Raw genomic sequence first — 12830 nt, forward strand, 5'->3', positions numbered from 1 at the left:
TTCATGCTGACGTTCGTCAAATGTAACAACGCATGTCAAGCTCCTCGTCGCGATCACAGTCAGTGACACCCCTGGACCACCCATAGCGTGTGCAGTGGCAAATACTGTATCTCATTCTCCAGAATTTAGCGGATTCCCATTAGAGCGCACAGCCTCCGGTCGGCTTAAAGGGTGATCAATCCTTTGTTCCTCAATTCCTCACCTCGATCAGCTGTAATCGGAGCCATGGATCAGTCGATTCCGCCTATCCAAACAATGCGAGGGCGAACTTACTGATAGTCCAGGTGAAGCCGAGCTTCTTGTACAGAGCTGTATGGAGAAATCTAGGTCAATTGTCTGACGTCCGGCTGCCGGGATATACATGACGGTGAGGAGTCAATGTTTTGTGACTCCACTTACCAAGATCAGCTCTGTAATCATGGCCGTCGGGCGAGTCGCCCGCGACCATGAGGGCATCATGTGTTTGAGGGGGATTCCTATTAATTCAATCAGTTGACTCTGCAATGGTTCTTCTGAAGAAGACAACAACGCGAGAGCGCGTTGTAGTGGAACATGCAGACGGGGACTCACGAGATCTTGAATAAGTGGTGTGAGAACTGATCTTCCAGATTCCAAGGCGTATTGAAGTCCCCCAGGTCGAATCTGCACAAAAACACGAGTCTTAAGCATCCTCTCATTCTTGATGCCGATACTGCATTGGCCTTTAGGTCGCGGCTATCCAGAATTGCCATCGAAGCATCCAGTATATGCCGATTGCAGAAGATGATGGAGTAGATTAAGATTCCTTGGAGCAGACTTACTGAATTTCCTTGTCATCATAGGGCCAAAGATCGCCCAGGGCAGCGAAGAAGCCAATACTCTTGATTGGGCACTCAGCGGAAGTGGCATAATCGAGTAGATTCTGCATGTATCCTCCTGGGCCTCGTAAGCCGATTTCAAGTGCAATAACGTTGGGGTGGCGAGACCAGGCCTATGTGAGCGCGAAAGAAAAAGATCAACGTTTGCCTTGCAGCTTACTTGGAAATGATAGCGGTGGTCCGACTCACCTTGATGGTTTTCAAGGCTAACACCGAGAATCAGTGTCAGCCTAATATGTCATATCGACTGGTTTCTGCGCGATGATGTAGCATTACCAGTCCTGAAATGCTGTACTCACGATCTTCGACCTGTCGGGTGGGCTCAGGCTCGTACACCGGAATAAAAGGTGGATTGCTGATCTGTTTAGCATTCTGCCCGCAAGTAAGGTCAGTACACCTTCGCCACTGTGTGTCGGGTGGGTGCCCAGTGATACTGTGTTCGAAGATGGCAGGCGAAAGTCACTCACTTGCCACCATGTCTCTCTCTCCAGCTCTTCGGGAAGACCGTACATGTGGACGAACACTTTCCATACGCACCATTCTATATTAGGTGCGTAGCAACAACTGAATCAGCTTGGTGATGAGAGCGGACGAGGGAAACCGTATTCCAAGCTGGGGTTTCACTTACCCACAGCGGGAACTCCAGCAGCATTCTTACGGTCTTTCATGGACTCGTATAAGATCGGCATCGCCTTTTTGCATTTTCTGGACAACTGATCAGGACACATTGAGCAGGAAGTGGGGTGGGCAGTGTAGCACTTGCATATCCATGAATATCACGATATCCAGCTGTTCTTGCTCGATGTAATCAAGCCTACATTTCTCACCGTCAGCTCATCCCTCCTGAGTACAAACATTATCTATCGAGACTTCCACTACGTACATTGACGCAAAGTCCAGAACGCCTTCGTCGCTATGGATCGCAATATCCGAACATTAGCAACGATGCCCAACAAGGACAGTGACTGGGCCGGATGGCAGCGCGTACCAGATCTGACCATGTTCTTCCTTGAGCTTTAGATGCTCGATACAACCTTTCCAAGGCGTCTCCTCGATTAAGGGACTGTACCCCTTTCCCGTGAAAGGTGAGTAGATATCTTGTACACCAAGCATTGTGAGCTGCATGCAAATCCCCACAAGAGAAGAACGTGGCGCATACCTGTTCTCCCGATATGTTCGGCGATATTGGTGACTCGCCCAAGGGTCGGATCGTGGAACAGTACTAAAACCTTGTTCAGCTGATTGACCCGTGCAGCAACACGGAGCCAGAAGGAGTCTCACCAGGTACGTTATCAGATGTTAATCGAATATCAAGCTCAACGCAGATGACATTCTGCTCGACAGCCTTTTTGATGGAGCTCCGACTCTATGTTGAGAAGAAGGAATTAAGCCATAATTCACACATCTATCTTATCAGCACTTAGCTCCACTTACATTCTCTGGAATACCAGCCCATCTGACACCTCTATGTGCGGATAGCAGAAAATCACCTTTTTGAGGGTACTTGATCTTCTCGATGAATTGCCTAACATCCCTCTTTCCGGCGGGTTGTGCGCCATTGGCTCGTTCACAGCTTTTCGTCATCCTATGTATTTATATTTGTTGATTAGGTCTATGTTGCAATGCATCAAGTAGGGGATCAGGCCTCTGTCTTGTTTTTGAGTCAGATAAATATGTAAGTCAAAGCTGCAAGACCCAGCTAGGTACTCGTCGATCTCTTCGTTGCTGTGACGAACAGGGGCACAAAAGATGGCTCGCTTTGCTTTGTCTCGGTACGAAGAGTGCTACTGCTTTCATACGAATGTTCTAGCAACATCCTTTCAAGTGAAGATCTCTCTTCTCCACTCTCTCCTCTGATCCTGTGTCAGTCACAAGCTGCCACGATCCGGCCCCTGCCAAATGCTGATACACATCCTTTGACCTGCTGAAGCACAATCATCGCCATTGGGTGATTACTGTACCTCAGATGCATTGTGGAAGATCAAAGAGGACGTATAGCGTCGAAATAATCTAAAGGCCTATAGTTGGCTCTGTGAACGTCCCTTCGACATAGAGAAGCGGATCCTCTGCAGCGAGATCCTGATGAGAAGTATCTTCACGAGGGCGCGATGAAGCTCGTCTTCCTCTTCGAGGTGATCGAGATGAACTTGCCGTCTGTAGATCCTGAATACGATAATGACGAGCCAGACCCGTAACCTGTGTCGCACTTATATATGCTGCGTGAGGCTGCTTGCCTTCCCAAATCTCCTCATCGAAGGCTTCTTCGCCCGCCCTGACCTCTTCACGAGTCGGTCGGAAATCGTTGTATTTCGAGAACGTGAATGTGCAAAGACTGAATCCCTCGATCTTGTCATCTTCCGGGTCGATCGAGCCATCTAACGCTAACGTTACGAGTAGAGGAGTGGACCCTTCGACTGAGATTGTTTGACAAGAGCCCATGTCCTCCATCTCGTCACTGAGGGGAATACAGACATCTCCAAAGGCCCTGCGGAACGTCAAGTGTCCTTCGTCTACTGGGATGTTCGAGGTATTCAGCAGGACTCGCTCAGCTGTCGCCGGATAATCTGTCTCAGACAAGAATTCGACCCGTCTTCGGCCGTCCGCATGATCAACGGACCATATCCCGGACACTGAGCTGGCAGATAACTTCGGTAAGGTCGAAATGGCGGATGCGAGTGTTGAGCACAGAGCGTCGTCGACTACACTGAGCGGATATCATGCTTGTAATTCTGGCAAGAGAAAGTCTCTGAAGCTGCACCTGCGACACCTTGCTGGGATAATACTCGAGTGAATCGGATCGGAAGGGTCAGTCCGACTTGGTCTTCCTGTTCACACTCATCGTAGCGGTATGTGATGAAGCTCCCGAAAGCACCTGGTGCGGCAACTAATCCAACACAGGTTCGGTTCGTCAGGTAGCCAAAACAGATGTGTCGGAGGTCGTCTTGAGCACTGGAGTCTCTGAGGCCTGTATGTGGTGTCGTATGATACGAGTCGACTGGCAGGGAAGGCATGGTTTTTGTGTTCGATATGGCTGGAAGGTTTGACGGATTCCGATATTCCATCTGAATGCCCTGCTTGTACGTATGGAAGTCGGTCAAGACATCCACTAGAAATGACGAAATAGAAGCCTAGTAACGGATGTTTTGCCCCGGCTGCAGTATTGTCCACGAAGACATCACCATCGAAAGGCCCTTTCTGGGGCACTGAAAGGTGTAGAAATGACGCTTGCATATGAGCTAACGCCTCTTTGTTCGAAGACCACTTGTATTGTAAGAACGGATCGCTCTTTTGTCGCGACCAGCACCTTCCGTAGATTTGCGCAAGCTGTTCTTGCATAGATTGGCCTGCACGGCTGACCATTTCACTTCTCTCGCTCGACTTCATCGCTCTTCATCTCAGTATTGGTGCGGCAGGCCTTGCCACAGTGCATTGAGGTGCAAGACTGCGTCATTCTCAGTTCTCAGAGGTGCAGACTCGTCCTTCGAAATGTGTAGCGGGGGACCCATTCATGACAGTGGTTGCACAGTCGTCTTCGTGAACGCTGTCTTCGGTTACCGCAGATACCCCTTGCTCCGAGAACATCTCACCCATGCTTGAGCTGTCTGTCTGTCTTTCTTTCCCTCTTTCTCGCTGACTCCGTTGCTTGTAGACTGTATTTGATCGCTCGCATTGGCTTCATCTGGTAGCTGGCCAATGACTAGCCAGGGTTCAGCCTAGACTTCCTGTGCATATGTGATTCATGACCCATAAATTATCAGAAATACAAATTCACGCCTTTGTAGCAGAGGCTAGCAATACCCGTTTGCTATATGTTTTCTATCTGCAGACCGTTCGACCTACCAAAATATCCCCGGCATTCAAGTGAGAAGATGCGTTGCTCACTTCGTCTTCTCCGACTCGATGGCTATTTTCTGCTTCTGCAACTCTTCATTGTACCACTCGGTCCACCTTCTCATCCCATCATCCAGTCCAACGATCGGATGGTATCCCAACAATCGTCTGGCTTTTTCGATATCGTAAAATCTCTGTTGAGTAGCTTGACTGACCCTAAATCTCGTGAAACCAGGTTCTTTTCCGCTAAACTTCGAGAAAACTTCTGCTAAGGTAGCCAAAATCAACCCTAGGACTGTAGGCAAGACGATCGTATAAGGCGGGATGTGTCCGAGCTGTCTCCAGATCGTCCTTGCGAAATCCCAGAAATAAATCGGTTCTCCGTTCGTGATGAAATACGCTTGTCCTGCAATCGGTATACCTTCCCCTTCTTCGCCGTTCTCGTCTTTCGCAGACTCCGCGGAGAACTGATCCATCTTCGTCCTCAATACCGGTCTAAGATCGCTCTCATCAACTTCTCCCTTCTCGAACTTCTCAGCTAACCGCAGATCCTCAGGACTGGGGTTAGGGTTGGGTCCGATCGGTCTAGCAGCTGACGTCGGTATCTTGTGGCTTCCCAACGAGATATCAATGGATGATATAGGATCTCTGAGTTGCGAGTAAGGGTAGACTGAGCCGAGTTTATCCGCGGCGAGAAGATGGGCGTGCGCGACGTTGCCGACATAGGTGAAATCTCCAAGATTGGAATTATCGCCGATTTGCCATTTGGTCTGACCGTTTTTGACGACACCGTAAAACCCACTGATCATCTGTCGATCACCTGGCCCGAATATCCCAGCAGGCCGAATAGCACAAGTCAATAATCCCCCGACCCCGTTGGCTTCGAGCACCATCTTCTCGGCGGCTACTTTGGTCTCGTTGTACGCGTCTAAGGGCACAGCGGGATAGTCTACCCGTTCGTCAACGTTTGTTATGTCTTCAGCACCGGAGTAGATGACTCCCCCAGAAGAGGTGTAGACGAGCTTGTCGACTTTTGATTCGGGTTGTTGGCATGCGTCGAGCAGGGTTCGCGTGCCTTCCACGTTGACCTTCTCGTATATCGCTCGACCCATACCGTGTGCCGGGGAAGCTGTATGGATGACGACTGAAGCTTTGGACTATACGAAAAACGGTATCAGTTTCTCTCGCCCGTGTCTATCAAGAACGGCTCCAGTAAGCTGATCTCACCTTGTACAATGCATTTTGCACATCCTCAGGCTTGGATAGATCACCAATGAAGAAGGTGACGTTGCTAAACATCATGCATTGGTCTCAGCTTTAGTTCTTATGTAAGGGAGACAGCGGCTGAGCCTGGACGCACCTATCAAAATGCCTTTGCACAATGTCAAATACTGAGACCTGCGATTCTCCTCGAGCCAGCAATTGTTCCACGATATGACGACCTAAGAAACCGCATCCTCCTACTACCAAGTATGATTCGGATGACATGGTGAACGATTATGCCCTTCGAACGAGCGGGAATCCTGTTCCTGGTAGAGTTTTGCTTCGTCTGGGCTATTCCGTTCTGAGACCACCGTCCACTTAAGATACCAATGACAAGCTGTACGAGATGATATAGGTTGTAGCTTTGGCGACAGTGCGGGTGACGATGATGATGATGATGATACTACTGTTGCATAAAGAGCCTGGCTTTGAGATGAGCAGGGCAACATGGGACGAGCGGACGCGGGCCGGGCAAAGGTAATCAAGGGGTGTCAAAAAAAGCCACGTATGGGGTGGAGTGATAACGCGTCAATACGTTCCTTCCGGCGGGTCTTGAATTGCGATAGGATCAGATCAGATATATCGATATTTCGAAGACAAAGCGGTATATGCAACATCCAAAATCAACGAGTGAACGGGCTTGTCTGTAGACATACGATACGTCAACTTTCAGCTGGACCAAGTCCGCAATCAGCAGCCGCGGATGCAAAGCTTTCGATAGCGCTAGGAAGCAGACGAGAACTTGCCTTGGACATCGAAAACATCGAAAACACACCAACAAGATGATGTGCATCAAGCATGTTTTGCTATACTTCTTCATTCTCCCTATTCCTGTGAGTTTACATCTCTTATAGACTCGAATCGACCCGTGCCAACCTAATGATCCAAAATACTCCTATCGATATCGTCTTTCAGCGGCTTCTCGGCTGATCGCTCATGATTCTTGCTCGCAGGCAGCTTCACCGATATTCTTACTGCTTTTCACGGCAGCAGCTTTCATAGCTATAAAACCGTGCGGGTACTGCTTATCACTGGTGAGCTTACACATGCTGAAGTCACAAATGGAAGTAATGGGGCTGACAATGTGCTATCGCATGTTATTTGCTTGATCCAGCTGGCGATACTGTTTCTTTCCACCTCACCGCACTCCCCATTCCTTCATCCCTCTCTTAGCTCCTCCAGCAACTCATCATCTACCACCTCCTCTGGCTCCTCTATTTCCAAGTTCAAGAACAGGACATCAATACATGATCTCCCGCTCAATTCGGCATCTCCCAATCGAACATGGCTCAATCTCAATGGCGGCCGGTACTCGTCGCCGAATTTAGTAGGCTACGAAGAGATGGACAAAGCTATCTCAACCACATTTCCCTCTTCAACTGATCAGAACGCTCTTTGGACAAGAATATCCGGCTGGGATTTAGGGCAATCGATCTACACAACTTCCAATAGAGTGGTCACGGGAAACTTGATCTTAGATAGGATAATTGAGCCTTATCTACCACCCTCACCCTCACCCTCGCCCTCGCCCTCGTCGTCTCCGACCTCTTCAGCAGTATCATCGCACCCGACTGATCCAGAGCATGAGTCCAGATCACGTCCATGGAGGAATAGGGAATTGCCGAGGAATTACTTTGATATGAGCTGGAAAGGGATAGGCTTCGTAGTGGACTTCGGAATGAAGAGGTCGGTAGAGGGGATTAAGTGGGAGATCGAGGAAGTGATAGGGAAAGAATGGGCTCGACCTCTACCTGAGGTGCAGGAAGTGAACGAAAGCACAACACGAATGGAGGCAGATGCTGATGATAGCGCCGAAGTGGATAAAGATGGGCGCGAGGCTGAGGTTGAGAGTGGCAACAAAGAGTTCTGGCGGAAAGTACCGTTATTAGGGAGTTATTGGTAGAGTCCTGTAAGCAATGGTTCGAGAAGGGTTATAACATGTACATAGTGTAAAGACGTGTTCGTCTCCCACTGTCGTTTCGAGCGAATGCTGCAGAGCCTTAAGGCATATCGCAAACACAAAGAATCGACATGTTGTGTTGTACTGTGAGACTGGCGTGCATGTTGCTCGTCTAACACCTGTCCTCGAAACACCTTGCCTTCTGACCGAAGGTAAGGAGATGCAGTCAGAAGGACAACAAGCTGCTGGGCGATTGATCAATAATCGTTCCATTCGTCTTCTGCCGAAGCCTGCGGAGGGGGGTGATCGGATTTATGCATGTGTGTGTAACAGTCGGGGATACACAGAAAGACGCTAAAAAGGTCTTTCCCACTCCACCGGTTTTAGGTGTTGCGTCCGCTAACGACCCGAGGGGTACTCTTTCCGCCTTTTTGCAGTCTGCATCGACTGATCAGTAATCCAATGCGAGCACATACACAAGGATCGATAGGTTTCGTTCTTATTTCTCGGAAGACACACACACATACAGCAGGACTGAACCGTATGCGCCGTATAAGTGAACCTTGTCCCCACTTCACAAAGAAGGACGAACGAAGCTCCATGTTAGCCCCTCTTACCCTCTTAGAGTGACAGCCAATTACACGCGGTCAAAGTGGGAATGACGTCTGAGAAATTACACCAATTGCATTTCTAAGCGGGATGTCAGTGAGGGGGCCCCTGAGTCCCTTATGATGATTTTCCCCAATTAGGTAATATATTGATGAATATGCAGTAATATCGGCCCCACCTTACCCAGTTTAGTAAAATAGGATCATAAAATCCAATCGTCATCATACTACTACCAATTCCCTTGTCATCTCAGGAATCCAATTGCCCTTCATCCAACATCTTCACCTTCACCTTCATCCAGCGACTCGCACCTTGTACTTGACATCTTCTCTTGCTCCTTGTGTCGTCTATCGAAAGCATAGAAATACGAATCCAATACACGAGGTCCCGGTACGAGTACAACCAGGTGAGCATGGTTCTTCCGTCCAGCGCACGTAGTCGGTTTCTTGCATTCAGACGAGAAGGAAAGTAGACTCGAAGGTTGGACAGCTTGGAAGTCTGTGCGATTTTAGTTGTTCGATGATGACGACCACTATCGCTATGACCGCGCCTTTGATCCGATATCACCTGGGCTACTGGTCATTCACGTTGGTTGAAAGGGGTATTGCCGCTGACATCTATTGCTCTTCTCTTCATTAACCCAATCCTTCCATGTACAACCTTCACACATCTCCTAATTCTGCTGAATCAGTCAGCTCCTTACCGATAAGAAGACAGTCTCATTTTCTGTTCATAACCCTCTCAATCTAATTCATTCAGGATGGCGCGATCAGTACACTCTCCATTACTCTTCGAGTGCGCTTGGGAGGTTGCCAACAAAGTTGGTGGTATCTACACTGTCATCAAGACCAAAGTACCTGTAACCACCAAGGAGTACGGAGACCGGTAAGCTGTTGGGAACACCTCGTTGCTTGAAGACCTATAGCTGACTGATTCAACGACAGAGCATGCTTAATTGGTCCCTTGAGCTATAAGACTGCTCCTATGGAGGTCGAATCCGAGGAACCGTGAGTTCAACGTGATCCAACCCCCGCTTGTCTCTCGGGCATATTTCACTCGCTGGTACGACTGAGCTGAATGAGTGATAATTTTTGCAGTGAACCTGGAACACCATTCGCGCTTACCCTCAAGTCTATGCAAGAACGAGGTGTGAAGCTCATTTACGGTAGATGGTTGATCGAGGGTAACCCACGGGTGTTGCTGTTCGACACCGGATCATGTTACGACCGGTGAGTTCTGCTGGGACATTTTTACACAGAGATCGTTTTTCACTTTTTAGCGTGGCTGAGATGAGCTAAATCGTGTCCACACAGAATGGACGAGTGGAAGACCGATCTCTGGAATCTCGCCGGTATCCCTTCCCCACCCAATGATCATGAAACCAACGAGACAATCGTTTTCGGTTATATGGTAGCTTGGTTCTTGGGAGAAGTGAGCATGCCCTTCATTCTTCTGGCCGTTTGGGGCGAAACTGATTTGCTTGATAGTTCTCATCAAGAGAAACAAGCACAGCTATCATTGCTCATTTCCACGAATGGCAAGCTGGTTTAGCTATCCCCTTATGCCGAAAGAGACACATCGACGTGACTACCATCTTCACCACTCATGCTACTTTGCTCGGTCGATATCTCTGTGCGGGAAGTGTAGACTTCTACAACAACTTGCAATACTTCGATGTGGATCACGAAGCAGGAAAGAGAGGTATCTACCACAGGTGAGCAATTTGACCGTGTCACAATTTTGGCAAAGACCCTCGACTGACCCGGTTGCGACGGATAGATACTGTATCGAGAGATCAGCTGCACACTGCGCAGATGTTTTCACTACCGTCTCTCATATTACCGCTTTCGAGTCTGAGCATCTCCTCAAGCGAAAACCAGGTAAGCCAAAATTCCCTAGCATTTACGATGATGTCAGCTAAGTTGTCACGCGTATAGATGGTGTCTTACCCAACGGTCTTAACGTTGTCAAATTCGCTGCCATGCACGAATTCCAGAACATGCACATGCAATCTAAAGAGAAGATCAACGATTTCATCCGAGGACATTTCTACGGTCACTACGACTTCGATCTTGAGAACACTGTATACATGTTCACTGCTGGACGATATGAATTCAGAAACAAGGGTGTAGATATGTTTATCGAGTCTCTTGCTCGTGAGTGCATCAGCCCCACGGTCAATTGCATGTGCAGCTGACGGAATTGGGTGATATCAGGATTGAACCACCGTCTGAAGGAGATGGGGTCCAAGACGACCGTAGTCGCTTTCATCATCATGCCAGCTGCCACCAACTCGTATACCATCGAAGCTCTAAAAGGTCAAGCTGTCACAGCCCAATTGAAGGAGTGTGTCAAGCAAATTACTGGCAGGATTGAGAAGAGGATCTTCGAGCATGCTGCCAGGTACTCTGGGTAGGTCGTGCTTCATAATCAAGCCTGTGCCGGCTCTCACAGTTTGACGACGATGAGGCTGACGAACTCCTCATCAGTGAACACGGTACTGAGGTTCCCAACCCCGAGGACATCCTGTCCAAGGAAGATGCGATCGCTCTGAAACGAAGAGTATTTGCCCTCAAGCGAAACTCCCTCCCACCCATCGTCACTCACAACATGGCCGACGATGCCAATGATCCCATCTTGAACCAATTCAGAAGAGTGTCGTTGTTCAACCAATCCTCGGATCGAGTAAAGGTCATTTTCCACCCCGAATTCTTGAACTCGAACAACCCTATATTGGGTCTGGATTATGAGGAATTCGTTCGAGGTTGTCATTTGGGTGTATTCCCATCTTACTGTAAGTCGGCTTTGTCATTGCTCGTCACTTCAATGCACTCAGGGCTGACAACAAGCCTGGACAACTAGACGAGCCTTTCGGTTATACACCGGCAGAATGTACAGTCATGGGTATCCCCAATGTCACGACCAATCTGTCTGGTTTCGGATGTTTCATGGAGGATCTGCTTGAAACTCCCGAAGTGAGTTTCCCGATGGTGTAGTCTTCTCTGCTGCGGTACCATCAGCTGACGAAGATGCGCTTTGCAGGACTACGGTTGTTACATCGTAGACAGACGAGGACAAGGTGTTGATGATTCCGTCAACCAGTTGACGAACCAATTACTCTCCTTTACCACCAAATCGAGAAGACAGCGAATCAACCAGAGAAACAGAACAGAACGATTGTCAGAATTGCTCGATTGGAAGTCGCTTGGTCTTGAATACGTCAAAGCTAGGCAATTGGCCCTGAGAAGAGCTTACCCCGATTCGTTTGACGATGATGAGCCTGACTTCACGGGCGTGCAACGAGTTGGCGCACCTTTGTCGGCACCTGGTTCACCCAAGATGCGAACGGGTATGATGACTCCCGGAGATTTCGCTACCTTGACCGAGGAGATGGAGCATTTAGGTACCCAGGATTACATGGGCGGGAAGAGTGAGTTGCTTGACAGCACAATCTCTCGGGTGCGTGGGAGAAGTGGTAGCTGATGTATGGCATGACAGGCTGGCGGGGTATCAACGATGACGATGATGAGAACCATTACCCTTTCCCACTCGTCATGAAACCGAGAAACCGATCTGATTCTCTCGCATCAGCAATCTCGGGTACAGCTACTCCATCTGGAGGAAGGAAGTTGTCTGAGAAGGATCTGGAGAAAGCAGATGCGGTATTGAGTAGCATGGGTCAAAATGGAGTCAATGGGAATGGGCATTAGTCTTGACGATGGCAATGAGACAACGGAGTAACATGTAATTTTATGAGGAAAGATTAGGAAAACGAAAACGAATTTGCATCATTCAGTTTTTTGAGTATTCAAGTGGTTTGATCCGACAGGACAAGACAAGCCAGACAATCTAATTACGATATGGTATGATAGCTAATTCGAAGGCATCTTTGTCACTGCTTCTCGTTCGAAAGATCGCCTTTCTGTCAGAAAGATAAAACACCGGCGCCGATCGTGTGTCGGTGACTACCGCCGGCCGTATCAATGCATCTCGGTGAGGGAGGGATGCGGGATTTTGTGCTGAATTGCTGAAATGGGTAATTACGGGGTTCGGGGTTGGAGGACCTTCTTCTTGATAACCGAGCTGTTTTCTGTTTCGTATTGCGGATTAGAAATCTCTCGTAATTCGTAATGACGGGATGATCTACATCTTATGCCGTATAGGGTCTGACTCAGACTAAAGACTCAATTCGGGCATAGGACCAAACAAACACCAAGCTGTCATTCAGAAGTGACAGCCGACCAGCCAGCCAACACCGAGCAAATTGCTCATCCATCTAAGATATGCTCTGAGGGATTATTCAGCCGTAGATTCATTCGTTTGTGACATACAGATACAGGTTCACTCTTGGTGTCCTTTGTACATACATA

General features: G+C 48.6%; 5 protein-coding genes across 5 annotated transcripts; 2 read left to right on the top strand and 3 right to left on the bottom strand.

Moving 5' to 3' along the window:
• Positions 1 to 164: 164 nt before the first annotated feature.
• Positions 165 to 2441, bottom strand: I303_101854 (uncharacterized protein; the record flags this gene model as incomplete). The annotated part of the gene is made up of 15 exons (XM_065968429.1): positions 165 to 211; positions 274 to 309; positions 400 to 476; positions 571 to 642; positions 801 to 970; positions 1047 to 1063; positions 1157 to 1229; positions 1325 to 1398; positions 1486 to 1562; positions 1621 to 1671; positions 1741 to 1770; positions 1846 to 1954; positions 2017 to 2079; positions 2139 to 2223; positions 2292 to 2441. 15 exons carry the CDS (start codon positions 2439 to 2441, stop codon positions 165 to 167), a joined length of 1131 nt encoding a protein of 376 aa, XP_065824501.1.
• Positions 2442 to 2867: 426 nt separating this feature from the next.
• Positions 2868 to 3868, bottom strand: I303_101855 (uncharacterized protein; the record flags this gene model as incomplete). The annotated part of the gene is made up of 2 exons (XM_018405357.1): positions 2868 to 3556; positions 3616 to 3868. The coding sequence occupies 2 exons, from the start codon at positions 3866 to 3868 to the stop codon at positions 2868 to 2870; spliced, it is 942 nt and encodes a 313-aa protein (XP_018265638.1).
• An 867-nt stretch (positions 3869 to 4735) lies between these two features.
• I303_101856 (uncharacterized protein) lies at positions 4736 to 6176 on the bottom strand (the record flags this gene model as incomplete). Its single annotated transcript, XM_018405356.1, has 3 exons — positions 4736 to 5845; positions 5916 to 5979; positions 6049 to 6176. 3 exons carry the CDS (start codon positions 6174 to 6176, stop codon positions 4736 to 4738), a joined length of 1302 nt encoding a protein of 433 aa, XP_018265637.1.
• A 557-nt stretch (positions 6177 to 6733) lies between these two features.
• On the top strand, positions 6734 to 7854 carry I303_101857 (uncharacterized protein; the record flags this gene model as incomplete). Its single annotated transcript, XM_018405355.1, has 3 exons — positions 6734 to 6784; positions 6905 to 6985; positions 7066 to 7854. The coding sequence occupies 3 exons, from the start codon at positions 6734 to 6736 to the stop codon at positions 7852 to 7854; spliced, it is 921 nt and encodes a 306-aa protein (XP_018265636.1).
• Positions 7855 to 9220: 1366 nt separating this feature from the next.
• I303_101858 (uncharacterized protein) lies at positions 9221 to 12170 on the top strand (the record flags this gene model as incomplete). The annotated part of the gene is made up of 12 exons (XM_018405354.1): positions 9221 to 9345; positions 9405 to 9467; positions 9558 to 9689; positions 9774 to 9891; positions 9948 to 10174; positions 10240 to 10340; positions 10398 to 10616; positions 10677 to 10872; positions 10950 to 11254; positions 11323 to 11435; positions 11503 to 11890; positions 11959 to 12170. The coding sequence occupies 12 exons, from the start codon at positions 9221 to 9223 to the stop codon at positions 12168 to 12170; spliced, it is 2199 nt and encodes a 732-aa protein (XP_018265635.1).
• Between the last annotated feature and the right edge of the window lie 660 nt (positions 12171 to 12830).

The sequence above is a fragment of the Kwoniella dejecticola genome, chromosome 2 (assembly GCF_000512565.2).
Source record: "Kwoniella dejecticola CBS 10117 chromosome 2, complete sequence".
In the NCBI taxonomy this organism is placed as follows: Eukaryota; Fungi; Basidiomycota; class Tremellomycetes; order Tremellales; family Cryptococcaceae; genus Kwoniella; species Kwoniella dejecticola.